At 43.0% G+C, this 27421-nt stretch overlaps 1 protein-coding gene across 4 annotated transcripts in view; it reads right to left on the reverse strand.

The window, feature by feature from the left end:
- Nucleotides 1-27421, reverse strand: part of AGBL1 (AGBL carboxypeptidase 1) — a 378644-nt gene that overhangs the window by 311690 nt on the left and 39533 nt on the right. For all 4 annotated transcript variants that reach the window (XM_059858557.1, XM_059858554.1, XM_059858553.1 and 1 more), the window contains exons 6-7: nt 10907-10944; nt 2121-2329 (exon numbers count right to left, since the gene is read on the reverse strand). In XM_059858557.1, coding sequence (XP_059714540.1) covers nt 2121-2329; nt 10907-10944 — 247 coding nt within the window. The remainder of the gene's footprint in view (nt 1-2120; nt 2330-10906; nt 10945-27421) is intronic.

The raw sequence follows: 27421 nt of genomic DNA on the forward strand, positions 1-27421 counted from the left end.
CTGTCAGGAAAATCTAAGTGCAGCTAGGAAAAGGCAACAGGAACAGAAAGTATTTCCTTTCCATGAATGATTTCATTATCTGTAATTATTTTTCATTCCAGGTAGGAGTAGAATTCAAAATATCTCTAAATTCCTCTAAAATATCTCTAAACTCTCCTCAAATTGAGTAGCAGTCATTTCTAATCTATGTGAGGTGACAGTTTTTGAACTATTGGCTCCTCCTGTAAAGAAATAAGCTTAAGGGCTATTAAAAGCTCAGGTATTTCATCTGTCCATCAGCCCAGACAATCGGCAGCCAGAGAGGTTTCAATTGAAAACCAGCCTTGTAAATAGAATTTCCACTGGAGTTTAAAAAAACCCACCCTGGCAAAATAGTTTTCATTTCAATAAATATGTGCATATAAGAAAAACAAAAAGCCAAACAAACAAACAAAAAGCTTTAAAAATTTCAGCAGAACTTTTCTAGCCAGATTTTAGAACCTTAAAAATCTCATTAGCTGCTCAGAGTTTGGTCCAGGTTAATCATCAGAGCCAGTGCATTCCCTAAAGGCACTAAAATACTGTTCACACACAGATCCATTGCTTTCCCAATCAAGAGTTGTCTTGTCCTGTCTTCATCTTTTTCTCTCTTGTTACAGCCCGTTGTCCATCTCAGGAGACAAGATTTCCCATCTTTCTCTCATGAAAATTATGAAGATTTTTGTAGCAGCAGCAGCCTCTAGCTCAGGTTAGAAAGGGAAGAGCATGAGTGAGATCTCCTAGGGCTGCCAGACTCCTGCCAACACTTCATGTCTTGGAGACACTGCAAGACTGACAATATCCCAAAGAAGCAGTGAGAGAATATTGAGCTTTGAATCTATTAACCTTGGTTATTTCTTGTCCAAGGTCTCCCTAATAGCACACACTGGGAAAAAGCAAACTGGAGGCCCCTGAAGCTGTCATTTCTGCTCCACTTCTGACCTTTGGAAGGATTAGCATTATCAGTGTTTACTGGAGCCTTAGGATGCCATTTCCTGTTTGTGCACCCAAGGTGACCCCATGTTTGCACTGGCTATGGAGTTGCTCCAGGCTGAGCTATCAGGAGGTGTTAGCTCAGAAAGCTTCATGGGCTGTGGGAGCCTCTTGAGAGGGAACATCCACCCTCAGCAGCTCTTTCCATCCACCCTATTCATGTTTCTTCAGAAAGGGACTTCTCATTAACAGAGGCCAATCCCTTGGGAGGTCTGCTGGCTCTGGCCACCTCATCCTACCTAAAGAAAAGGTCAATTCTTCATGAGAAAAATGAAGTGAAAAATTCCAGAAGTCTCCCATTGGCTGCTGGTAAGAAATGACTCACAGAAGAATCCTTCATGACAGTGATGGAAAAGGGGAAGAAAAACACACTGAATCATAAGGCAATGGATTTTTTTTTTTTTAAGGGGAAGGAGACAGGCTGTCTTTCTGATGGTTCTAGAGTGAGATAATGCATTGCCAGTAAGAATGACAATGGAAACACTCCTAGGGAATCACACAGGTGATTTTCTCTAAGTTCAAAGCAACCTAAGGAAGCATTTTGCTAGGAGATTGAGGAAATTCTCACTGTTCTGTGCCTGCCTTTTCTATATCTTATGGGCATCCCATCTGCAGGACCACGGCATCTTTCTTGAACTCACATTAATGTTTCACAAGATTAAAATTTAACCTCCTGAAAAACTGTTGATGGATGTTTCTCATTAGGAAAGGCTTGGCTAAATGAGCACTTTGTTTAAAAGGCTAATTGAGTGGAATTATCTGGTTATTGTAAAGGAAAATCTCACAAAAGACCTAAGCAGTTCCCCTCTAGAGATATTGCAGTATTCTTCAGGAGATGTCCAAGCAGCTGGATGCACAGGGAAAGAGAAAGGATTCACTAAAAGCCTGAACTAGAATTCCCATCGGAATTAAGATTTGTTTTAAATGGAAACATTTCAGCTTTTCTAAAGTACTAACAGTGTAAAAGTCAATAGTTCTTCATGTAATCAGTTTTTTCATCTGCATGTCCTATCCTGAATTTATATAATGACGGAATTTCCTGCAGTGGGATGTAGAACCCAGCCATAACCACTAAATCACCTAATTTAAAGACAAAAAGCACCATTTACCTGCACACTTGTGAAGAGAATCTCCATTCCCCGGGAACCAAGGAAAGTCTCCCTGCCCAGCTGGATGTTGGTGATGTACTTTAGGCAGAGCAGGAGGCCCCTACGAATGTAAATGTAGTTGTTGGAGACATCATTGCGATGCCAGTCTTGGTAGAGCCTCAGCAATTCACCCAAGTAGCCTCTGTTCACTGCCCTGCGGCTGTTTGACTCTGAAAAGGAGAGAAAAGGCTGAATTAAACTCCTGTTTGGTAATTCAGTGCTTGAACTCAGACTTTAACACCTGCTCATTCTTAATGATCTCAGTTTAAAAAAAGTTAAAACTTTTTTAAAATTTAAAATGTTCTTTGCTAAACATGACCTATGTTCTTGGAACGTTAAATGAAAAAACACCCCAAAAAACACAACAGTGTCCTGTCTGGAAACAGGAACCCTCCAGATGAACCAAACTACAAGCCTGTATCTCCTCCCAAGTGCTAATAAACGTAATTCCAGTTGCAGCACCACAAGATTTCCTGAAACTACCAAAGCTCCTGAGGAGTAAGAAAAGCTGAATAAAGTAAGAGTAGTCAACAGCATAAAATCTTCAGCACTGTGCTGCACTTCAGTCTTGAGAGAACACCTTGCTGAGATCAACAAATTCAAAAACCTTGTGGCTGTACAGTCCTGTCACAGCCAGAGAAATTATTTTTAACTTCCAAATGTATTCCCACAAATACCTGTATAATGAAAGCCATGAATCAAGTGATTCTGGAAACCCACAGTATTTAAAAATTAACAAAACACCAACATGAGCAATAGCATGACTTCTTTTCTGTTGCTTCCTAGCTCCAAGATTTTAAAGGCCACATTCAGGTAACATGTAAAGGCTTTACTGCATGGGCAAGAAAATTACAAAAAAAATTTACTAAAAATATAAGATTTATAAGAGCTTGTGATATAATACAAAGTCTGCTGAGCTTCTAAAACACATCCCTTCACCTACTGCATTCCTCGCCCTGGCCCTCAGGACAAACATGAAGGCACACCAGACCCCAGGCTCCCTCCCTTTAAACCAACCCTGCCTAAATTTCCCTGACATTCCTTGCTGTGACAAGCATTAAAAGCTGTCAGGAGCTCAGTAATCAACTGGGGGGCAGGTAGCATATGTAAGGCAGGAGCTCAGCTCTCTGAATAGCAATCAGCACTTGCAGCTCACAGCAGATGGCTCTTGGTACCAGAGCTGGTGGGCTCCAATCCATTTCCACTTCATTAAACAAAGTGCCAGAGCCTCTCACACCTGGAACTTTAAATCCATCAGTGGGGATTCACGGGACAGGAGAAGCAGCTAGAGGTTAAGTGAGAGAATAGAAAGATTGCTGCCTGAAGAAAAACAGCAAGAAGAGAAGCCATGGAAGGAATAAGCAGGAAACAGCAGGAGCAGCAAACTTCAATCCCAGTGATGAAGTAAATAGAGATCTTGGAAAAGCGAAAGAAGCCACCTGAAGTGAAGTCTTCTCTCAGTCTGCTCTCTGCAGTAGATGAGCAAACCCCTACCTGGAGGAGGGATTGGAGGGTTTTTCTGCTACCTGGCCAGGTCCTGCAATTTTCTCTACCATTGGCACCAACCAGCACCCCCAGCCCAGGCTACCAACTCCTTTTAATGCTGCTCTGCATCTTCTCAGCACCCTGCTGGTCCCATAGCAATTCCAGTCCTGCACAGCTCTGCCCAGGCTCCCACACCTTGGCCTGCAGCTCTCTAGTCCTGCCTCCCCTTGCTGGTAACCACCTACACTAACTCTGAGGCTCAGTGGTTGTCAGATGGAGAAGGTCACCCTCCTCCTCTGACCTTCACTCTGTATTTCTGTTTTCTATTTGACTCTCTGTGAGAAAACTTTAATTGCTTATCAATCCCAATGATTTTATTCATGATTTCCTGTTAATCCTCAACCAGCTGTCATGTTTACTAACCTGCAGGATGACTAACCCCTTAAATCAGTCAATCTTCCTTGAAGAATTACTCAGAAAGCTCTGTAAAAGTCAATAAGTGTATAAAACATGACAAGAAGGACAGAGTTGGGGAGCATAAGGTAGGGACAATTTAGATCAGACTCAGAGCTTCCCTGAGCTGTTCAGGGACAGATGAAATTGGACTAGATCTAGGCTTTTATAGCCTCTAGCACACAGAGCTTGAAGTCTAAGCTTTCTGTGTCAATGTCAATAGAAAGAGGGAAAACCTGGGAAGCACCGTGTGTAGACCTTCTTGGGGAATTTGTTGGAAAAAAATTCTCTCAAAGTGTGTCTGTGATCTTTTAAGACAGATTTCCACATTTGAATCTCAGCTCCATAGGGATCAAAACACACAACTGTCCTATGCTTTAGTTTTAATACTCATTGAAAAGCATGGAGGAAGGTGAGCAGAATAATTTTGCTGTTTCCTCACATGTTTTCTGTAGTACTCTCCACCTGCAGGATCAAAACAGTCTCTTTTCAAAATGAAGCTGAGATAGTCTATTCTGAGAGAAAGAGATGGAGAGGCAGGACTAGATTTCCCTGAACCCTTTGATCAGAAGCAATGAGAATTAATTGCTGAAGGGGCAAAAAACACATTAATTTTGTTTCTTCTGTCTGATTTCATTGATTCTCTTCTGCTCTCCTGTGCTGTCAGTGTTTTTTCTTTATTTTTTTCCCATTTTTTCAGTTCTATAGTCAATAAAGTAGTGAATAAATGAAAGAGGAAGTATGCCAAGATCTCCAGAAGGCAGAATGGAAAAAGGAGGCCTCCCCACCTGTCTGTGTCTGTTGGTCTCTGCATCTAGGGATGCACCAGCATGGGTATCTATCTATATTTTGGCACAAATACAGATGGTGGAAATGAATCATACAGGTACGAGCAGCACTGCACAGATTTGTAGGCAGCAAGAACCACCCCTCCTGGAGTGAATGCATACAATCTGTGTGCAAAGTGGCAAAATGTCCTGTCTTTTGACCCTCTTCCTGATATTCTTTAGTTAGGCCCTTTCCCTCGGTGTGGCCAGTGGCAATGGAAGTTTTCCTGCCATGAAGCTTTCAGAGGTGCCCAGGGGTTGGTTCCTCCTATTTTGAGTGGGCTGAAGGGATTCCTGTCTTGTGAGGCCATCAGTGGGAATTCAGCACCAAACAAAATAAAACCCTGCTTTGGCTAAAGACTGGGCTGATCAGTGGCCAAAGCTGCATTAACAGCAAAAATCTGGCTATACATCAACCACTTTAAGCTATCCATATCTGCAGCCATTGGATAAACTCTCCCTCTACAGCAGCTGGATGTGTGGCACTGACCTCCCCTTGAGCAGGGACAGCACCCAAGGTTACCCCTCAAGGCTGAGGATCCCTTACCTGACACCAGACACAGGTGTGTTGGTAAGTGACATTTTTTTGCATGCATGTGACATTCAAAACATATAGTGAATTTATGTGCTCATCTTTGTATCCCACTCTAACCTTAAGTATAGTAAATAGAGTATTGCCCTCCAATCCATCTGTACTCATTAAATATTTTACATACTCAGCTTTATTAAAACTAACCTAACTATTAGATCAGATCTGTCTGAACAGTCTCTGATTCCTACCCTGTGACGGACTTCCTAACCTTATTCTGCCATCTGACAGGGGAGCACTGTCTTCACCACAACCCTAAACCTGCCCCTAGAATTCTATTTTCTTTGCAAGAGTTTCACTTCTGCCTGATGAGACTGGGGTGAAATGAAAATATTCAATGCTTTCTTAGCTTCCCACTTTTCAAGACCTGCCCCTCTGTTCATGGCTTCCAGGGCAGTGCTGCTCATCAGTGAAAGTTTGGGCTCTGCAGCTCAAAACATGGGACCTGAATCACCTATACAGCTCACCAGAAACATCTGACATGAGTCCCCAGCCAACAAGCAGAAGCCTCAAATGGTTAAAGTTACATCTTAATTAGCAAGGGGATCTAGAAAAAATCCCCAGTTCTGGCAGAATTCTCATTTTGTGGTGGGGGCCTAAAGTCAGGTTTTCAGTCTAGGAGATGAAAGCCTCATGACCACCAGTGCTACTGGGGACATTTCCGAAGTCCTCTTTGCAACCCTGTCTCCTTTGAAGTGCTTGCCAAGAACACAGGTACCACTTGAAAACATGCAGTGTATTTAATCAAGAACTGAATTACAGTCAACCTGAAATATGATGAGCAATGCACTGCTTACCAGGCAGAACAAAGAGATATTTATCTTTCTGTCTATCTGCTTAAATCTCTTTGTTGATGCCACTCAGCTGATTCATTATGCCAAGAACATACATTGCTACAGCTTGGAGATAAGAATACTCTGCTAAATTAACCCTATGGCCCCTAAAGCAGTGAAAGGAATAAGAAAAACTCCAACTTCTCCACTCTGCTCTAGTGATTGCCTCTTAGGAATAAAAAAAATGCAAGATGTAACACAGCTGTGTTCTCTTTGCTGTAGGAGATTTGGTCATTGAGAGGCCACTTTTGCAGAGAAAAGAACAAGGGCTCTCTATAGACACAAGGTTAATTGTCCCCATGAAGAAACCAAGTCACACATGAAGTGCTGGGATCACTTCAGACACACTGGGCTCTACAGCAAGAAGGCGGTATTAGCTCAGCTCATGGTGGAAGCCAGAAGACTACCCTGCAGTTTTGCCCTAAACAGTTTCCCTTTCCTTCTTTGCTTTTCAGAAAACCAGAAATAAAATTAAAAACAAAACTACAGTTGCACAAAATCTACAGTTTGATTTTTTTCTGACTGAAGTGCTTTGAAAGAGTTTTAACAAGGACACCAGAATTTGGAAGACTTTCTCAAATTCAGGCACTGAATTTACAGAAGCCAGATCATCACTGGAGGCACAAACACTGCCCATGCCAAGACAAGGAGGTAAACAATCATCATTAAGGATGTCAACAGAGAACAATGCAGCTCCTCAATACTTAGTTTTTATTACACCTATCCTGAGAGGCAAAACATCGGGAAGTTGTCATGCCCCAGGAGAAAAAGCCAACACTTTTCTTTGGAGCACTGAGTTACATCAGTTTGGAATATGTCTGTGAATGAAGAGTCTGGGAGAAGGGAATATAAAGGACATAGGAAAATTATTTTCTTTCCCACAAAGTGGCTCTTCTCAAAGAGATACAAGTATAGAACCAAGACTGTTTGCATTCTAAAATTCAGCAAAAAAGAGACACAATGCTTGGTTTAGATTACCATGAAAGGAACTGCAAAATTCAACTCTGATCAGAATACCCGACAGGATGTGATCACGGATTTGGAGCCAAGCTGACACTGGAGTTTGAATCCAGAGGTGGATAATAAGGATTTCCATGGATGATGAGACATGGGTACCTGGTGCAGTTTGAGGCAAATCTCAGACATTGTACTGTTGGCTACAGGAACTGGGATGGTTTAACAATGGGATATTTCCACTTGAGATCAAAGAGCTGCCTCTCTAGATCTCTTGTCAAGCATTATGAATTCAGAAGCAAATAGTGCAGGCCTTTCCCACTCCCTAATCTGCTTCTGTGCTAGAATATCACTTTCTTCTCCTCAGAGTTACTTGCCCCTCCTTCATGCCAACATAAAAGGAAAAGAATGACAATGATTATTTTATCCCAGCAGCCACAAAATATAAATCTTATAGTTTGATAAAAAAGTCGGTAAATGGTTAAATAAAGGTTATTTGATGGAAGATGGGGAGGAAAGAGTAGGAAAATGAGAGATGAAAAGCTGTGCAAGATCAAGATAGTAAAAGAATGGAGATTTAGAAAGAGAGAAGGGAAAGGCCATTAGCAGTAACTGCTGTTAGCACACAGAACAGTCTTGATGAAATCAGCACCATCAGGAGGTCACCACAACCTGTCTTTTTCAATTGCTCATTACAATTTTCCCAGGCAAGCATTGCACCAAGGGCCCTGCCCGTTTCCCCAGCCTTCTCCCTCAATATCCGCTCAGCCAATGCCTCTGAGAGCAGCTCCAGCTAATTTCCTTACAGACATGCAAGCCAGTGATTCTGGGAAGCACAGATAGTCTGGAATAACAAACACGACCAAAATTAGATTAAAATAACCTGCTGATAAACAAATTACTCACCCAAAATACACATTGGATTAGGCACGGTGGGGATCCCTATAATCACATCGCCACCGTGTGGCTCCTGCTCCCTCACATCCCCTCCAGCCTCAGCACCCCTAGCTTGGCTTTGCCTGGGCTTGGGTAGCAGGTGTCCAGTTTAATTCCTCTGCCCACAAACTGGGAATGGTTTGCCTGGTTTATTCTGGGGTTTGGGGTCACTAAAAACAACAGACCCCATAGCTAGGAGTGACCTGGAGGGCATCCCACATCTGCTCATACAAGCTCCAGCCCCTCCACACCTTGATCTTGAAGACAGAGGGGTGCTCCACAATGAGCTCCTTAGGCCTTAATACAGAGCTGAAACAAGATATGAAGACACATGTACAGAGAAGAAGTAGAGCAAAGCCAAAGGAGGCTGGGAAAAATAGCACGTTCACCCTGGGACAGAGAGAGGAGACTTTGGGAAAGTTTCAGTGCCTCACCCCACCTCAGTTTATCTATATCAGGATCTGCCTCCTCCCCCCACCCTGGCCCATAATGAGCATCTAGAAATTGAAGGAGAAAGAATGAACATGAGTAACACTGGAAAGTTTGACTGTAACATTGAAGATGAAAAATATCCTGATGTTCTCACAGAAATTGAGCACCACTCAACTGAGTGATAGATATTTACGAATCAGAATGCTCAGCCTTATTATAAAGTCAGAGTTAACATGGTGGAGAGACAGCAGATTTTAAAAAGGCAGCCAGGCAATTGGAGGAAGAACTTGCTGTGAGCTGTTTGCTGAGCGCATGTGGCCATGGCAGGTGGTGAACAACAACTGGGAGAGCAGCAAGCAAGGACTGGGATGTGTGCAAAGAGATAAGTCAGGAGCGAGAGACTAGCTGATGATCAGACAAGAAACGCCTTCTCCATATCAGTAATCTGAGCTTTCACTGATAGGAAGGTGCAGCACTGCCATTAGAAAGGACTTCAACTCCTCCATTATTCACCATCTCTGATTATCACCTTGTGGCAATCATTGGATACAGGGACACAGCACAACCAAGGTCTCTCATCTCTCACTGGATTTCCAAGCATTTATTCCCTGCTGTGGATGAAGCACAAGTTTGTTGTGCTCCACTACTTATTTCTTTAAGCTATCTTATACTCCCCCCTCTGAAACACAACAGCAACAATTTCTCAGGTCCATCTGGGTTGGTAATTTTTTTTTGTTACACTGATGTCTCTTTCCCAGGCATGTATTGCTTCTTGCAGTTATGCACCTGATAAGTGAGCATTTAGCATCAGCTTCCTTTAGGAAGGAGACAGAAGCCAAACAGTTTCTAGCCATCCCATGGCTCTGCAGGTGGACAGAGTCTCAAGTGGAAGTCTGAGATAAAGATGGATGTTTGTCTCCATCAGGGAGACACACTGCCATCTGCCTGCTCCCTTTAAAACTGCTTTCTCAGTGCAGCTCTGCTAAAAGCAAGAGGGACACTGAACCTCCAGCACAGACCCAGTATGACCATAATCCCCTGGATCACTTTGGGCTGAAACACTCAAGGACAGGCCTAAAGGGGTACCCCAGGATGGCCATGTTCTTGTCCTGTCTGTCTTACAGCCTTCAGCAACATCAAAACACAATCTCCCCACCATTTTCCAGCAAGGTTTTCTCAAAAAAAGCCTCACCATAATCAGTCCACCACTTCACTGCTGTAGCACTTTCCAGGATTCCTGCCTTCTGTTTAATTTGCATCCCAACTAAAACATGCTCAGGTGCCTCTGGGTGCTTTGCTGTGTACAGCTTTACCCCCTGTCTTCATAAGCAATTTTCAAGTGCTATAGCATTCACCAGATTTGATTCCTACCTTTCCAAGAACCCCTGCACCACTCAAAAGCACTGAGGCCAGGGCCAGAAATATGTTAATTGTGACAAAGAAAGATGTCCTGGTGCAATCCTGAAAAAGAATTCATCACTCTTCCAAGCATGGTGAATTTATCTCAAGGAACCAGAGCTGTTTCTCACATCTCCTGACCCACACTTCCCAAAAGACACAACCTGCTCATTTGTATGCAGCTGCCAGAGCAGACTGCTCCAAAAGCCTGGAGCTTCTCATGCCCTGAGCCACAGGACAAGGAGAAAACCAGAACACATTCTTGGCCACTCAGAACTGCAGAAATCATCCAAAAAACACCAGTCAGGCTGACTTCTGGTACATGATGCTCTATTTGATTTTACAGTATCAGCACCATTTCCTAAATTGTAGCTCCAGGACCTTAAAAAAAAAAAAAAACAACAACTAAAATAGACAATGTATTTTCCTAAAATCACTTTACCATTCACACCCAAAAAACACTGCTGTTATTTGCATCCTTTTCTCCCTTTCTATGGAAGAAACAACAAACTGGGAAGGGAAATAAGTATTTGTCACTGGCTGGAGAAATTCCCCATTGCTCCCATTACACCAAGCCCCAGGACAACCAATGCACTCTAACTACTCAAAATGAGGGTCCAGCCTGGCTCCCTGGGCACTCAGAGCACTCACAGGGCTGGGGCACTGCAAGGATCAGAACTGGTATAGGAAACCTCTGCACTACTGCCTCCTTCCTGTGCATTGCTCTTTGGGACCAAGGGATGAGGGAATACCAAGGGAGAATGAAATTTAACAGGATGACTCTGTCCAGCAGTACAGCACAGAAAGGAAAGTCAAAGAATATGAAGAAAAAAAGCTTACTTGATTTCAGCAGAGCTGCCAGAGCCCCAATGGCTGCCCTGGGGAAAGAAGAGAGATGGAGAAATAACGTCAATTTCTTCAATAATTTTTGTAACCTTCATCTTCACAGTCTTCTGGGCCAGGCCTCCCAGATGGTCTAAACTGACAGTTTATGATGGACTTTGACAGAACTGCAATGTTTTACACCAACAGAGGATCCAGCCTCTGTAGCTGACTCAGTTATTTCAAAAGACCATTAGCCCTCTAGCTTTACTGTTACACTGATTTGCAGTGACCATTAAAATTTAAAGCAACACCTACAAAGTGATCTAAAAAGTCTTTAAACTGCTGCCCCAGAGCTTTTTCTTTGTACCAGAGAGTTAGCCCTTGCCCACTCCAGACACAAGTGCTTCTATCTACATCAGCAGGTAACTTTCATATCAAGCTGGGACATCAATGTCAATATTTCCAGCAAAATCACACTCCTTTTTCTATTTTTCCAAAACAAGCCTAACCCCTATCCTCCCTCCAGCTTTAACTGAGAAAAAAACTGAATTTCTTTTAATTGAAACCATGCCTTGCATTGCAGGAGTGTGTAGAGGGCCCCACTCAGAGGAGGACTGGTAGGAAGGCTGCTAAAGCTCTGCAGTAAGACTGCCTGCAGTGAGTAAGGGCAGGGACAAACACATTTGTGAGGACCTTCTGTGTCATTTCATTGTGCAGGTAAGCAAGTGAACCTGCCTGACTGCTTTGGCTGGGAGCTGGTCACTAACATTTGCAGCTTGAGAAGTTGAACTTGGACATCATTGGCCCCAACTTCTGGAGGCAAGTTCCTTCCTCATGTGGTAAAATCTCCATCCCACTTGTCTCACAGATGACCTTCTCTTCCAGACAAGTTCTGCTGGAGCAAGATCCCTGTTCTAACATTGCTTACTGCTGTGAAGCTTCAAGTGCCCAGAGGTGATTAAATAAATACAGCTACAAAAACCTCCACTTGCAAGAATTCCTTAAAATGTAATCTTTTTACAAACCAATCCCCAAATAAAATTGTATTAAATTCCATACTGAGTCAATTATCATCCTGCAGCAAATAAATCTTTTTTTGGACACCAAGCCCCTGTTCTTTGTGTGTCCTAACAGCAGCTGAGACTAAGATTCAAGAGCTGGTTCTTGCTGATACTGGGTCAACATCTCTATCTAAAGTCATTCTTTCATAATGAATCTGTCAGAGTTCAACAACAGCTTTACAAACTTCAAAGAAAACACACTCAAATACAGATAGAACAGGAAATCAGTAGCTAAAAATCTCACCAGTGGAAGCACAGCCATGCTTTCATTACTTCTTTAGCACCAACTGATCAGCAATCATTCAGATGGTGGAGGAGTAATGTCATCCCTCAGCTATTCAGCCTTCTGAGAAAAGGAACAGTCAACAGCCACTGATCACTCAGTCTCTGCACAAGTTCAAAGCCTGGGACAAAGTAAACAACTCTAAGCAAGTTAAAATTCCACCCAGAGCATCTCTCAAAGCTCACACTCCACTGTGTCTTTAAAGAGAGACTGCTCTGCATACCTATTTTACAGGCCTAATGTGATGTCTCAATCACCTGCTCGAGCAGCAGAGCAATGGAGGAATGACCAGAATATCTCTGGCTCCAAGCAGAAGAGTTCTCAGTATTTCCTCCAGGCATCTGTTTTATGTTGTAGGTGCTTATGAGCATTGCTAAGAGTTTCAGCAGAGCTACACTACTGTCATAAAGAAGACAGCACTGCCAGCATACCTCCCTTCAGACAATAAATCAGCAAATCTGGATCTTCCAATACTTTTGGGGGAGGTCTGTGAATCACATTGTATGCAGACAACTTCATCCTCAAAGGATCCCAGAACTCCCAGAGAATGCTCTTAGTCTAATCTCCAGCTCCAACTGTCCAGGCCTTGTAGACTCCAATGATATGCATTGCTTTAGAACAGATTTTGAGAGAAAAAAACGTAAAAGACATGAGGATAAACTGTAAAATGGGTAAAATCATTTGAAGGGATAAAACAGACTTACCAAGAGTAGATCAAACCAGCCTAACTTTGATAAGAAAACCAACTTCTTCTACACAAGGGAAGTGTGGTAGATCAATTTATCTGTACTTCAATAAAGCATTTGATATGATGCCACACTGAAAATTATTAGCCAGGCTGAGGAACATAGGGATTAGTGTAAGAATTACAATGGGGGAATGGAATTGGTTAAAGACTCAGTGACAGGAGTTGTGCTGGAAGAGGAATTATTAGTCTAGAGGGAACTTATGTGTGGAAGTCTTCAAGGATCTTTTCAGACTGATCTTATTTCAGCTTTTCATTAATGACCTTGGCACAAAAAGTCAGAGTATACTAACAAAATCTGCTGACCGTGTGAAGTCAGGAACTGCTGCCAATAGCAGGGAGTTCAGAATATCTTTCAGGAGTAACAAGATGTTCTTGAGTTCTGAAGGAATAGAAATGTGATGAAATATAATAGTCAAAGTGCAAGGTTAAGCATTTGGGGTTTAATAAGGATTACTGTTATGACCAGGGGCTCATAATTTGGAAATGAGTAGAAGGACACCCTGGATATATGAGCCCATTAAGGGATAAGGACGAGCATAACCAGCAGGGTGACAACCATGAAAAGGACAGATCAGGTCTCAGAAAACCAGTGGAGAAGGGAGCATGGACGTTCTCACAGAAGGCTTCACCTGAACAGCTGTGTGCAGAACTCAGAAGGAACCATGCAGAAACCTGCCAAGGAAATCAGTATGGTACCAGAGACATAATCATTAGGAGTCTTAAAGATCAGAGTTTAGTCACCTTAACAAAGTGATAGCCAAGAGACAACTGGATTGCTCCCCTCAGACACACTGGATGGCAGAGAAGTAAACACTAAGGAAGGCAGAGAGATACTTGGGCTAAGGAAAAAATTTGGCCCTAGGACAAATGGATATAAAATGGCCATGAATAAATTTAGCTGGAATTGAAAGGATGGGTTTTAAGCACTGGAAAATGAAGGCATGAAACATCCTCTTGGCAGCAATGGGACAAACAACCTAATGACTTTCAAAAGGCAGCCTGGGCTGCTTACAATGGGACTGCCAGGCCCAGTTGCCAACGAGGAAAAGGTCTGAGAAAAGTGACCCAGGAATGACTGTACCCCTATAGCCTTACATTTTAAATATGGATATAATGGGAATGAAATGAGAAACATGTACTCTAAGTGCAGAGTTAATCAGCCAGCCCAGAAAAGAGCAGCTGCATCAGCTTAAGAGGGAAGTCCAAAGAGTCCAATGCCCTGTGGCCAGCAGTGCCAAGGAAAGCATGCAAGGCCACAGCAGAAACACAGTGCTAGGACTTGCAGAACAGATTCAAACTCCAGCAGTTTTCAGCCCAGAGATGCCATAAACTAGCAGTGGTGCCTTTGGGAGGGGTTTCAGCTCTTAGCTGATTTTGCTTCCATATATTTGCCTGAGAACTTTTGAACTTACGTAAGCTCTTAGCAGTCATAATTATCCTGGAAAAGGACTTCACACCTACATTTGTTTTAAGTTTGGACTTTCAATCAGCATTGTAATTTACACATTAAGTCAGGTGTTGGCCACCCCCAGAATATTACCTATCTTTGATGCTGAACAAAACCAAACACACAAAACACTCCATGGGAAACAATAAATCATAGAAGAGGAATAGAAGCAGAATAGGATTTCACTGAAAGCAGCAGCAAGACCACTGAAGCATCAGTGAGGCTACAGCAAGCCAGGCAATGGTTTTGGTGATAATACCAGCACTTCTTAGCACCACATGGCAAACCAACAGCATCTTTGCTGGCACCAGGAGATATAAGGACATGGGTAAGCCTGGGACAGGAATGCAGAGAGAGGAGTTCATAAATTGTGTACAAGAGCAAGGACAGGACAGGAGGAAGATGAGAACAGGAGGAGACGTTTGAGAGCACAAGAAAGATGACTTGATGAGCCATATTCCAGAACAGAGAATTTGATAGCGTGCCCAGAGCAAATTTCTGCATTTGTCTCAAGAAGGGGCATAGGGGAGATGAGGAGGGGAAAAAGGGATTAAATCATTAAAAAAACTTGCCAAATCTGTCCAGATGCCTTCCTCTGATTTTCTGATTTCTGTGGTGATACATTAGCAAAATCTTAGCTGTTTCCTCATGTCCAGTGTATCCCAAAAGAGACTCATTTATATATTAACCAAAAAAGAGGCATAAATAAAGTTGCACTGTCTTATAAAGCATAATAATAAATGCTGCTCCATAATCAGAAAACATTAAAAACTCCCTGCAGTAGCAGTCGAGACAGCCACTCTGCAGAATGGAAAACTTTGAAGTGTTTCCAAGTCAGCAGCTTGGATATCTGGGCAAGAGTACAACTAGCAGACAGATAGACAAATGCAACTTCCAGATCCTTTGCTTAGGAACCAGGAGCAACAACAAAGAAAAACTCCATGTCCCAAGCCAAAGCACAATTGGATTAGCCAGTAAAACCAGGCTGTTAAAGAGCCTGGACAAAGGAGTCCTGTGCCTAGGTCACCCTTTCAGATCTGAGCTGCCAGGATATTTTTTGCTGGAAATAATTGCAGGCAGAGGAGCCTGAAAACCAAGATCCCTTCTGTTTTCTTCTGCATTCTAATCTCAGCTTACAGCACAAGGCACTCTGATGGACAATCCTGGGCCTGTTTCTGTCTCTTGAAGAAAACAGAAGGACTCCTGAAAATACAAAACCCCACTCCAGAAGAGATACAGGGTTGACTGCATGGAAATATTTAAATACTCACAGAACACATTGATGGACTAGCCTGGAACTATGGATAGGGGACAGCAGAGAAGCCAAAGACTGAACAAAGAAATGAACCAAAAGGACTCTGCAGATCAGCCCCCAAGTAACTTAACCATCCTTCCTTCTGTGAAATTGTGCCTCCTTCATGCTAAAACAGAGAACACCCTCTTCAAATTATTGAATGAAAGCTAATGATTTAGTGCTTTATTAACATCTCCAACCTGATGCCTAATTCTTTAGGCAATCAGGTTGCACCTGGATGATAAAGCCATAAAGGACTATTTCTATAGAAATGTAAGAAAAAGTTCTGCCCTGGCTGAATTCATGTTGATCAACTCCTGCCCTTCACCCTGCTATTTCTCATATACTCACTTATTGCTGTCATGATTCTTTATACCATAAGAAGTGGAGCCCTGCCCTGCAGTATGTATTTGTACAGCATCTGGCACAATGGACCCCTGACTCAGAGCTCAAAACCCCTAAGCTTCCACAGCCCCTCTCTCCAGGCAAAATTAAGTGTCCTCAAGTGTACACACAACCTGGCTGCATTTTGCCTCAAACCCTTGGAACTTGTACTTAAGTACTGGAGTTTATCCAGTCACAGAACCACTGACTGTAAAGATGAGTTCACATTTGACAACTGAGACATTCCGGAACAACAGGCAGGCACCACAGCAATAGGTGCTTTATAAATCCTACCAGAAGGTAGCTCTCATCTGAGGTAGATGCCTTGAAAGTCATTTCCCCATAGCCCAGGAATACACATCTGAAATACTGAGGCACTCACACAGTGATTTGTTTTGAAGACTGAAAACCAGCAGTTTCACAAGTCTTGGGAATATGGGTGGGGAAAAGCTGCTTATGCTGCTGGCATCTTCATAGCAGTGCTAGTCTAGGACTTGTGCAAAAGCACCCATCATCTTGTCCTCTTTAATTCCAGCTTGTTAGCAAGGCATTAAAACTTACACTGAAGGCTAAGTTTGCTTACAGTCTGCAAGGTCCCACACTCAGCCAACAGGTGGAGTTTGGAGATCCAGCTGTTGTGTACAGATGTGCTGTCAGTGTAATGCTGAAAGATGAGAGCAAAAAACACACACAATCCTTTTCTAATGGATACATCCATTCCAGTGGCCAGCATGTCTCAGTTCCCAGGTTCCCCTCAAAGCCTTCACTGCAGCATCTCCCAAACATCTCTGCCTGCTCTGTCAGGTTAAAATCAGAGAAAAGGCACAGCCTTCCAGCCTCTTTCATCTCTACCTGCCAGAAAGAAGAGTGACTCCAGGCTTATCCTCCAGGCATCCTTACAAGTATCCTACTTCTTCTTGTGCACAAGTACAGAAGCGGAGACACCTGTATCCTAAAAAGTCAAGCAAGTCTTTACAGCTCTAAATAAAATTAGCTTCAAAGTGGTAACAAAGAACAACAAGGTCCATGAAATGCACTTAAAATCTTGCCAAAAGAATGCCCAGGCATTTCTCCCAGTGCAGTGCAGAGCTGGCACTGCCTCCCCAGGCAGAAGCCATACCTCAGAAGATTATGTCAGCTCCCTCTCCAGGGTCAGATGTCACTGATGTGGCTGAGGCTGTGACAGCTTGTCATTCATATCAAGATAAAGAGGCTGGAAGGTTCACAATCAGACAGAATTCTTAACAAATTCATCACCCAGGCAATTCCAGGCTGACAGAGTGAGAACCCAGCTCTCCCACCCCAGGGACACAAGGAAGGGGACTGACAAAGGGGGTCAATACTATCCTTGATTGATTAAGAGGAGTGGTGAGGACACTCATCGAGGCCACATCTGCTAACAAGCACCAGCAGAGCCCTATGGAACATCTCTTACATGGTAAAGTGTGTCAGGGAATGTGGTTAAATCCCCCTCCTTCCCCCAGGCAGCTGTCTTCCACTCCCAATACAGTTACTACTCAGTTCAAAAGAGCCTGGTGTTCTCTTGGCTCATTCCTTAGCTGTCATTTTATTTGTAGCTCATCCATTCCCAGCAGCTTTTTGCTCTGGAAACCACAGGGATTGACATGAAGACTCTGCTGACAGGAGAGTGTGTGCTCCACACATGGGGAAGACACCCAGCCTCATTTTTATTACTTCTGGATCATTCAGCCTTACACTGTTCTGAGTGCTGTGTACAACCAGAGTAAGGGCAGGGAGAGGGACACAATCTCTGCGCACTGCTTCTGGCCTGGTGAAGTCAAATGACACTTCTTGGTGACATACCCAGGAACCCTGGGCTCAAACCTCAGCAGGACAACTTGGGACTTCTTTCTTTAAGAGAAATTGAACTGCAGGTGCTTTGCCACTAGGGAGTCTCTGATGGTGAACGATTCAGGGAGAGTTTTGGGGGTACCCAGGGGTTTATGATGCCAGAAAATAAGACAGCACACACATCATATTGCTGGCAAACCACTGCGAGATTTTCACTTTATGAATACTCTCAGTTACTGGCAGTGAAATATCCAAGGGCAGCCTGTGTTACTGACAGCCCAGGTAGAGGAGTATCTAACATGTCACTGCTTGTGCCCAGAGCTATTTGAGAGCATAAAAGGGAGGCTGGTTTCAATGCAATCAAGGCTAAGAGCCATAGCTCTTCCTGACTGCTGGTTAGTCCAAACCATCTCTAAGGCAGCAGTAATCTCAGGGTACAACATCTTTAAAAAGCACTTTGTAGTGAAAGGTTCCCTTGAGCTGCGTTTTAAATAGTCACCTTTCCTGCATGGAGCTGGGCTGCTGCAATGGATAGGAAACCTGAGTTCTCATTTCAACTTCTCCTGTGGTTTTCAGAATTTTGAGGTCTGTTTTGTTTGAGGGTTTTGGTTGGTTGATCTTTTTAACCAAAGAAACAAACACCTTTCAGAGAAGCTAATTTTAAAAAAATGTGTACAACATAAGAGACTTGAAAAGGACATGAATTCTGAAGCTGAAGGACTGAGAAAGCATCATCTTCCTTGATCTCTTCCAAGAAAGAAGGCTGACTTGTACAGAAGCCTTCTCTTTAAGCAACAGTCAGATGTTTAAGAATAAAAGAAGGAATGACTTATTTTGAACACACGACAAAAAACTCTGTTCTTTTTAATCTGATGGTATTGATTCCATATTACAAAGCCCTAGAAATAGATCCATCAGTTTGATTTTATATTGCACTTCACCCCTCTGGCCCTATCCAGATGAAGCACATTCATAAGGTCCAGCCAAACGAAATTCAAAGAATAAAATCTCTAGGGAAGAGGGCTGGATTGAAGAGGGGTTTTTGAATGTGCCAAAGCTGGAAGCTGTTTCATGCAGCAGGTGCAAGTGCAAAAAGAAACCAATGAAATTAATCTACTTGCATGCAATACATTTATCAATCCCCATGAGCTTCCCAAGGAGATATCACTTCCCCTGTTATGCACACAGGTCAGGCTGTTTCTATCCATTACCAAATGCCAAAAGATGGTGGACAGAGCTAGACCTGACTGAAAAGCTCTTAGCAAGTGGAATATCAATGAAATACGCAGAAGAAAATGTGCAGAATAGATGACCAAATCTTTCCTGTTATCCAGCTATTCCCACTTTTCAACCTCTCTAATGATTGTGGTCCCTAAGTACATCCCTCCAGCACTAAATTCAGTGTGAATTGGGCACTTTACAGTTTGTTGGTCCTAACTGATGCTGCCAAACAGGAACATGCTTGGAAATACTGGGGTATTCATTTGTATGCCACACGTGCACACAATACAGAGCTTAATTGGCATTATTAAATCAGCCTCAAATTGAGAACAATGCATAAACATGCTCGAGAATCACAAAGTAACATTCTCTTACAGATTCACAATAGGCATCTTGACCTGAATTTAAAAGGCATTTCTATGTCTAAACATGCAGGTAGCACTCAGCAGGATTTTTCAAAGCTCCTTTGTATACTAAGGTCAGAACTACCTTTTAACTGTACAAGTTAATCCATTAACCTGCTGAGAGGCTCTCTTTTAAGGCTGCATTCCCTTTCATCCTCACACATTTAAATATCTCTGAAAATCTGGACATTCATTCAAAAAATTAGGTCTCACCTAGGTACCTTCAGCCAGTGCCAATAGCTAGTTATAAGAAATTTTTCAAATATATCTTTTGTGCTAGAAAAAAAGCCCATTTTACCCACCATGTGTGCCAAAACAGAGGACTGCAAAACATATGTAGAATGCTGCTAGAAATGTATAACAGTGACTAGTTTTGCCACAGGTAAGCATGAAGTTTTAGGGGGAAAAATGCTGCAAATGAAGAGCAGGGAGAAAAGCTTATTAATTTGCCTGGGATTTTCAATAAGGATTTAGCAGACAAAGACATCCTGCTCTTCACCTTTCTGCCATTCTGTGATTTGTCTTGCTGGATAGTGAGGTGGGGATACTGCTGTATTATGCAGTATATCCAGAGATACATCTGCAGGAAAAGGAGCCAAGGTGTGGAAAGCTGACAGCTTTCCCACTGCCCTGCAGCAGTTTTTTGGACCTAAGACTGCCAGGCTGTGATAGGAGAGAGAGAATCACTTGAGGACTGAGCAGGCTCACCCAAAAAAGGGCAGATCCTGCAAATGGGGATGCATTTTCTGCAGAAGCTGTCCCTGCAAGCAGGCTGAGCCACCATCCCCAACAGCAGCACCCCAACACCTGCTGTGACCCTGTCCTTGTCCTGTCCTCATCTCCACAGCTCTGCAGGACAGAAGTAGGACATCTGACTGCAGGGAAGACAAGCTGCAGGCTGCAGGTCAGAGATGAGGGTCTCTGCATCCACAGCTCCTCGAGGTTTGCAGCATTTCAAAGAACAGCCTGTATAAGACTGCAGTGGGAACAGCATAGGTGGGGTCCTGAGAAAGAATGAGACGGTTTATTAATTTCCCTAGAATGGTTTATTCATTTCCCTAGAATGCACAAGAGTCAGAGAAATATGTTTAGAAAACCTGCTAGATCATCCACATAGCACTTTGCCCAGCTGGTGCCTGAGGTTCAACATGCAGGAAAAGACTGACTCAGACTTCGAGGGGATGGGCAGAAAGACTGCCAGGGGCAGCCACAGCACAGCTTTAGCTTTCCACCCCTCATCTACAAGCAAAGGGATCTGAGAGCAGGCAGTTCACACCAGCCTCAATTGCAACACAGGTCACTACAGCACCGTGGAGCAAGTGAGGCTGGTGCTAAGGCAGCATCTGGCTGCTGAGGTTAGACCCAGCCTAACACCAACCCTGATCTAGCCACCCACAGGCTAATGAATTTGTTCAGTTGCACATGTCTAACTCCTTATTAAGCAATAATCTGGTCACATCATAATGCCTGTTCTTCACAACATTTAGCTAGAATGTTTAAAAGGAAGAAAAAGTCAGTAAATGTCAAAATGCAGCACATACTGGGTCAAATTCTCTTGATATTTGCTGTTTGAAAGCTTCAGTGTCACACTGGCATAACTGCAGGGGCTTTTTGAAGCAGTAATTTGTAGAAGCCTAAATAATGAAAGTTAAGGGTTGGGTTTGTTTTTCCCTTCCTTTCCATTGGAAATGTTCCATTTGATATAATCCAGCCAAACTGTGATCTGGAAACAGACCATATCAAAGCCAAGGCTGGTAGAACTTAAGGTGTAAATATAATAATGAAGCAACAGGGATAAAGAATTAAAATTAATAGGAAAAATTCTGAGCATTTTTGGGATAGTTCTTCCACATTCCTGTTTTTTCTACATAGTAAAATTTGGAAAGTGATTAAAACCGGAATGACCAGAAAATTTTAAGTGCAATTTTAAATAATGAAAAACAAGGAGGAAATTAAGCTTTTGACCAGACAGTGACAGCTGTTGTGCCATTGCAGCATATGCCCTCTGGTCCACACAAAGCCTGAACTGTATCCCTTCAACACAGGAAAGAAACACATGGATTTGGTGTGCTGAAGTTATAGGATGATGCTCATTTCTATTCTGCAATAATCTGTCTTTTGCTGTCTCAGAGCCATGACCTTTCCAAGGTTTGCACTTCAGGGGGAGTTTCCATTCCCATCCCCAGATCTGCAGCCATCCATGTTGGGAATCTGCAGCCCTGTTCTTCCTCACCAGCCACTTCCTCAAGTCTTCAGGTTCTCCCCTCCACATTCCAAGCCCTGCCTCCAAACACCTCCCTCAGCAGCTCAGCCCTGGGTTTATTTACAGATTTTACTGGCATTGCTGCAATTCCAAGTGTTGCCCTGCAGATAAAGAGATTGAGAAGAGCTGTGCCAGCATTAGTGAGCCAGAACCCTGTGCTGAATCTGTGCCACTGCTGTTACAAAACTTTCTCTCCCTAAAAAATTCATTTCACCTTCATTGGCAAAACCCTATTATTTACTTTCTCTCTTTAGTAAGTGTTTAATAAAAATTCAAAAGAGCCTGAAAGACTGAAGGCTTTGGAGCGCTCTCACCCACTGGAAATGAGTCTCCTGGGCTGCCTCTACCTCTAAATCCAGTTACCCTGCTGCTGTTACTGCTGGTGAGGGTCCAACAGTGCTATCAGGACAGGGAACCCTGCAGCAGAAAGGCTGTTGCTAAGGCTTTGACAGTGTGTCATATAACTCTGCTCAGGGCAGCTCTAATCACTGCTGTGCTTTAAAGCCACTGATAGTTCTAGAGACTGGCTCATACTCTACCTGCCAGCATTGTCAGCACTGCTGGAGCTGGGGAAAAGCCTCAGCAACCACAGGAAATTGTTTGGGCTGATTTCCTTGCAGGGACAGCATTGTGCAAATTGCTTCTGTGGAAGTTCTGCGTTGAGACTTATTTTCATTGTTTCTTCCAAGTTTCCCTTGTCTATCTTTGGACTGAAAGCTTTTGTGGGGAGGATTTCACAGCTGATTTCTACCCTCTTCACAAGGGCAAGAGGCTTCTGGGTGGGAGGAGAAATGGCAATAAATCAAGTGAAAGGCAAAGAAGAGGAGATTCCTGGGCTCTCACATGTGCTGACACACAAGTGAGTGCCCTCAGCTTTATCTGCTCACTCTCTGGCCTCTATCAGAGATTCACGTCATTACCCAACCCAGTGATTTCCGAGGGGAATTCTTTCTTTGTCTCCTTGACACAGGAAAACCAATGCAGGCAAACAGGCAGGGTAGGCACTCTACATGCACATTCAGGTAGGCTTTGTTTGGAAATCCCTTCCCTTCAGTCCTCATCCTCCAGGGCTGCCTGGCTGAGGTTTTCTGAAGGCTTGGCACGTCACAGCCACCTCAAACATGATTACAAGGTGACCTAACCACATTGCTCAACCCTCTCCTCACTGCACCAGCTCCACATTCACTCCACAGTCCATTTCAGTTGCATCCCATCTGAACATAAAACCTTTCACAAATTCACTATTGCTCTTCTCTCCCCTTTCTCATTTGCCCCATCTCTGGTCTCACTGAACACCTCAGACAGAGCTGAGTGTACCCTCACTACCCTTAGCAAGACATGAGAAAGTTATGGGTTTAAGCATATGAAAAGTCTGATCTCAAGTGACCTGCCTACAGCAACACACAGTGTTTAACACCTCAGACATGAGAGATCCTTTGTTTCCTAACCTCAGGCTTTCTGCCTTCTTTACTCTTATAGCCCCACCACCATTGGTGAAAGATCTCCCTGCACCTCCAGACCAGGAGCCCACACACTCCACATCTCACAGATAATCCACCAACTTCCAGAAGTCATCCCAACCCTTCATTTCTTCCTAAATTATGAAATATTTTATAATCCTTCTAGCTGTGTTCTAATTTTTTTTAAAAATTAATAATTCCACTCTGATTTTGACATGCTGTTTACAAAATGCTTGGCCCAACCAGTTCACACTAGTCTTGACCCAGTCTCCTGTGGGACTATCATATACAGCTGCAAGACAGCATTAATAATATTAACAATTCATCTAACTCTGGGGAACACTCAGTGATGCAACTGATGTATGAAATCAAGTCACATCTCCAATTTGGATGGGAGTGACAGTAGATTTCATGGGATGTATTCCATGGGATGGATACATGAGATATGCATCTCAGAGAGGTCCTAGGAGGCAGGGGGATTGCAGTGAGGTACCCAGGTGTTAGTTTAATCCAGTTAGAACAAAGACCAACAGCAAGACAGATAAAGCAACATGAATAACATTGCCAAACTGGATAACATGTCCTAAGAAGCTTGGGCAGCCCATACTGGAGGCCCTGTTGCAAGCCTGAGCATTTGTTAGGAGAAGGAGGAAGATTCAAGCTCAGGCAGAGGGAATCTCCTGCCCAACAAACCCAGAGTTGCCTGCAGTATGGACATAGCCAAAGCCATCACATAAGCCTGGCCATGAACTGCATCTGCCATAGCCACTGGCTGTAAAAAGCCAACTTGAGAACACCAGGGACTTGCCCTTGCAGCATCTTTCCTAATATAGAACTCTGGCTCACCAGAGGGGAGAAAGAATGGGCAGGCAAAGAAAAGCCTTCAGCTGAAAGCATTGTTTCTCCTTCAAACTCTGACCTGAAATAGATGTACAACATAAGCTAGACCTAAAAACAAAAAAAGGCAAACATCTCTTTCAAAATAACAGTCTCAGCAACTTGCTCCATTTATAAATCGGTTCCTCCCTTCCCACGACAGATAAACTAAAGCTCAGAAGGGAGTTTCTCTCCATATAATGCTAATTCACCAACTTTTAATGGCTCGGAGGTGGGGGCATCTGTGGTGAAACATGCCATTCCAAAGGCTACCAAGAGATGGCACCAGGATTTCTGAGTGCCCCGTGTTCACCCAGACCTCTGGAACAACCTTGGGAGATGCTGTTCCTCCCCGCCTCATCAATTCCTCATCTATTTTCAAATCTCAGCTGAAAACATCTCTTTTTCCCTTGTCTCTACCTCTTAATTTTTCAATTTCTCTCATCTACTACTATTAACAGTGCCATGCCAGTGAAGTGTAATTCTGAAATGCAACTCTATTTGTTCTGCAAAGCAGCACTGACATACCACCAGTCTGAAATGAGATTTTGTAACTGATTATTGATATTAGAACAGGTCATTCTTTGAGAGAAACCACACAGACCATAAAAATAATGAAAGAGAAGGAACTCCATGAAACTGGGACACCTCTGGCTCCAAGATCATTACCTCTATTACAATGGCTCATTGCAATAAATTCGCTCAGTAGGGTTTATTTACTTATCTTAGTGATGCAACCATCCCTGCTTCATGTTATCTGAGATTTTAGTCAAGTTGAAGAGACACTTTACATAAAGAAAAATTTTCAAGACAACACTCTTTCATTTGTTACTGGCATAGTCTCATTCAGAACAGTATTTTCTAGTTTTATTTAACAGGACTTCTAGGATAAATCCCATGTAGATCAAGGCCAGATGGGAAGCAAGTCATTTAGCTGAGATATAGCTCAACAGAAATGTTTTTTCCCTTCCTATGAATTTTCTACACGAATGAAGTGAACCAAATAGAGTCTGTTTATTCTCAAAATGCTAAGCATTGATTAATTCTGACCACATTCCAATAGAATCATGTGTTACTCTCCAATTAAATATCCAGACTGCTCAACATGATTAATGACAAAACACAGACTAACAAGATGAATTAAGAATGATTTGCTTTTGATCTTCTATCAGGAACCATTGCCAAATAAACAAAGGCATAAAGCTCTACATAGAGCATTCCTCAAAAACAACTCATCACAACAGCTTCTTCATCAGGTTGAAGAAGAACCTGATAACCCGAACTAATCACCATGTTTGTGCCTTGAGTTTCTGCTCTTTCTCAAAATACAGCCTGCAATGGCCAGATAAACTACATATTTTGTTCAAGAAGAGAGCATCTGGAAGTTTAGACCAAACCAGGAGATGGAATTGCAGTACATGTTTATGAGGGTCTACCAGCAAGACAATATCCAGGATTAAGGATAGGGAGAAAACCTAACTGCATGCACTGGGGTCTAGGGCACATTTGCAGCTGGATCTCTTCCATATGCCTGTCCATTCTCAGCAGAAGAGGCAAGTCCAGTATTCAGGTCATCACATCATCTCTCTTTGTCTAAACTGCAGGTTAAATATGGCTTTTAGCTTTACATGTGCTCTTTGATCACCTTGGCATTTCTCTTTTCACTTGCATGAGCTCTGCTTCCTATAGCCAGTAAAAATCTCCTCAGCTCCCACTATGACAGAAATATGTGATACAGGAATCACTTCATGGCCATGGCAACAGTGCCATCAATATTGCTGCATGTTTCAGGTTCATCCCTCCCCACCTCAAATCACCCCTGAGCCCTTATCAGCAAAGAAAAGACACCTGTGGTATTCTCACTCCTCCTGGGTTTTGAGCCCTGACACCAGATGGCTCTGACTCCACTTTACAAATCTCTCTCAGCAGCCTTCTACCAGACCCAGCTTTAAATGCCCATTATGCCACTTCCAGGTTGCCCACTGCAGACTCATCCTCCACTGCACAGAGAGAAATAAATATTTGCAAAACCCCAAGTTTCTAGAGGCAAACATTTACCACAGGTGAAGAGAACTTGCTTCTTTTTCCCTTCAGTATGTGAGGAATTCAGATATCCACCTCAGGTGAAAGAGTTACATGGGAGGATTTCCTCCCTTTAATGAAAAGGAGATTATCAGCAAGCATTTGAGGCTTTGGAACTATCCAATAAGCACCAAACATAAGAAGAACTGTGATCAAATGTCAGAAGTGGGTAATGCTGGACATGAGCAAAGGCAGATAATTTCTGCATATCACATTTTCTAGTGAATTAATTTGGCACCATTCCCAGACCCTTTTTATTCACTTTCCACTTTTAATTAAGTAGTCAAACTTTACTGGAATAGCCCAATGCAGAAAGCCAAGTATTCTGAATACCCAGAGAAAGAGTTTTTATTTCTGATGAATACTCACTCTTGTTGTAATCTTTCATACGAGGTTTATGCGAACACTTAACATGAGCCAGCTCTGCTCAGTATGATAAATAGATGTACTCATAGAGGTTTGAAAAACAAAGACATTTTAACAGACTATCCAAATTGCTTCAATAAAACTGTGCACCAGCCTTTCAACAGCAGAAAAGGAAAATGTGATGGAGGGAATGACCAATGCACCAGTCACCCCGCCATTAGCCATTTTCTAAATGGCACAGGTCTTCCTCTTATGAAAGGAGAATAAACTCTGAGGGTTTTGTTTTCAGCCTTTTTGATACTTTGTTTTCAACATGAGGAGTCCTAGAAGAGCCTGCACAACCTGTAGCCACAGACAACTCATGGTCTCCAAAGCCACTGGTGAGGATACTTGACAACCTGGACAGAGTCATGCAGAAGGAACCAGCTCCTGGCTGACCAGAGAGCAAACATCTCCCACTGTCACATTCTACAACCCATCCAAACACATCTCAGAACAAGATGGGAAAACAAGCAACAGTGTTGAAATGGACACTGGAAAGTAAGAGAGGGGTGGAAGCTGTGGAACATACAGGGAATAATAAGGATGAAAGGTGAAAAGGGCAGTGATCATTGCACTGTGTGAGGCATCAGAGATGCTACACTAGAGAAGGTGTTGATGGAGTGAAGATTTGAGCATCCCACACAGACTCCTATCAGATAACCCAGCTACTGACATAAACAGAGCTGAGAAAAGCAGAACATCATCTGGCTTTATTTTAAACTGTCCCTGTAAAAGGTATCAGAAAACCTTCTCTGCAGCACAGCATCATGAAAGATGGGCAAGACAG

This window comes from Haemorhous mexicanus, chromosome 13, assembly GCF_027477595.1.
Source record: "Haemorhous mexicanus isolate bHaeMex1 chromosome 13, bHaeMex1.pri, whole genome shotgun sequence".
NCBI lineage: Eukaryota > Metazoa > Chordata > Aves > Passeriformes > Fringillidae > Haemorhous > Haemorhous mexicanus.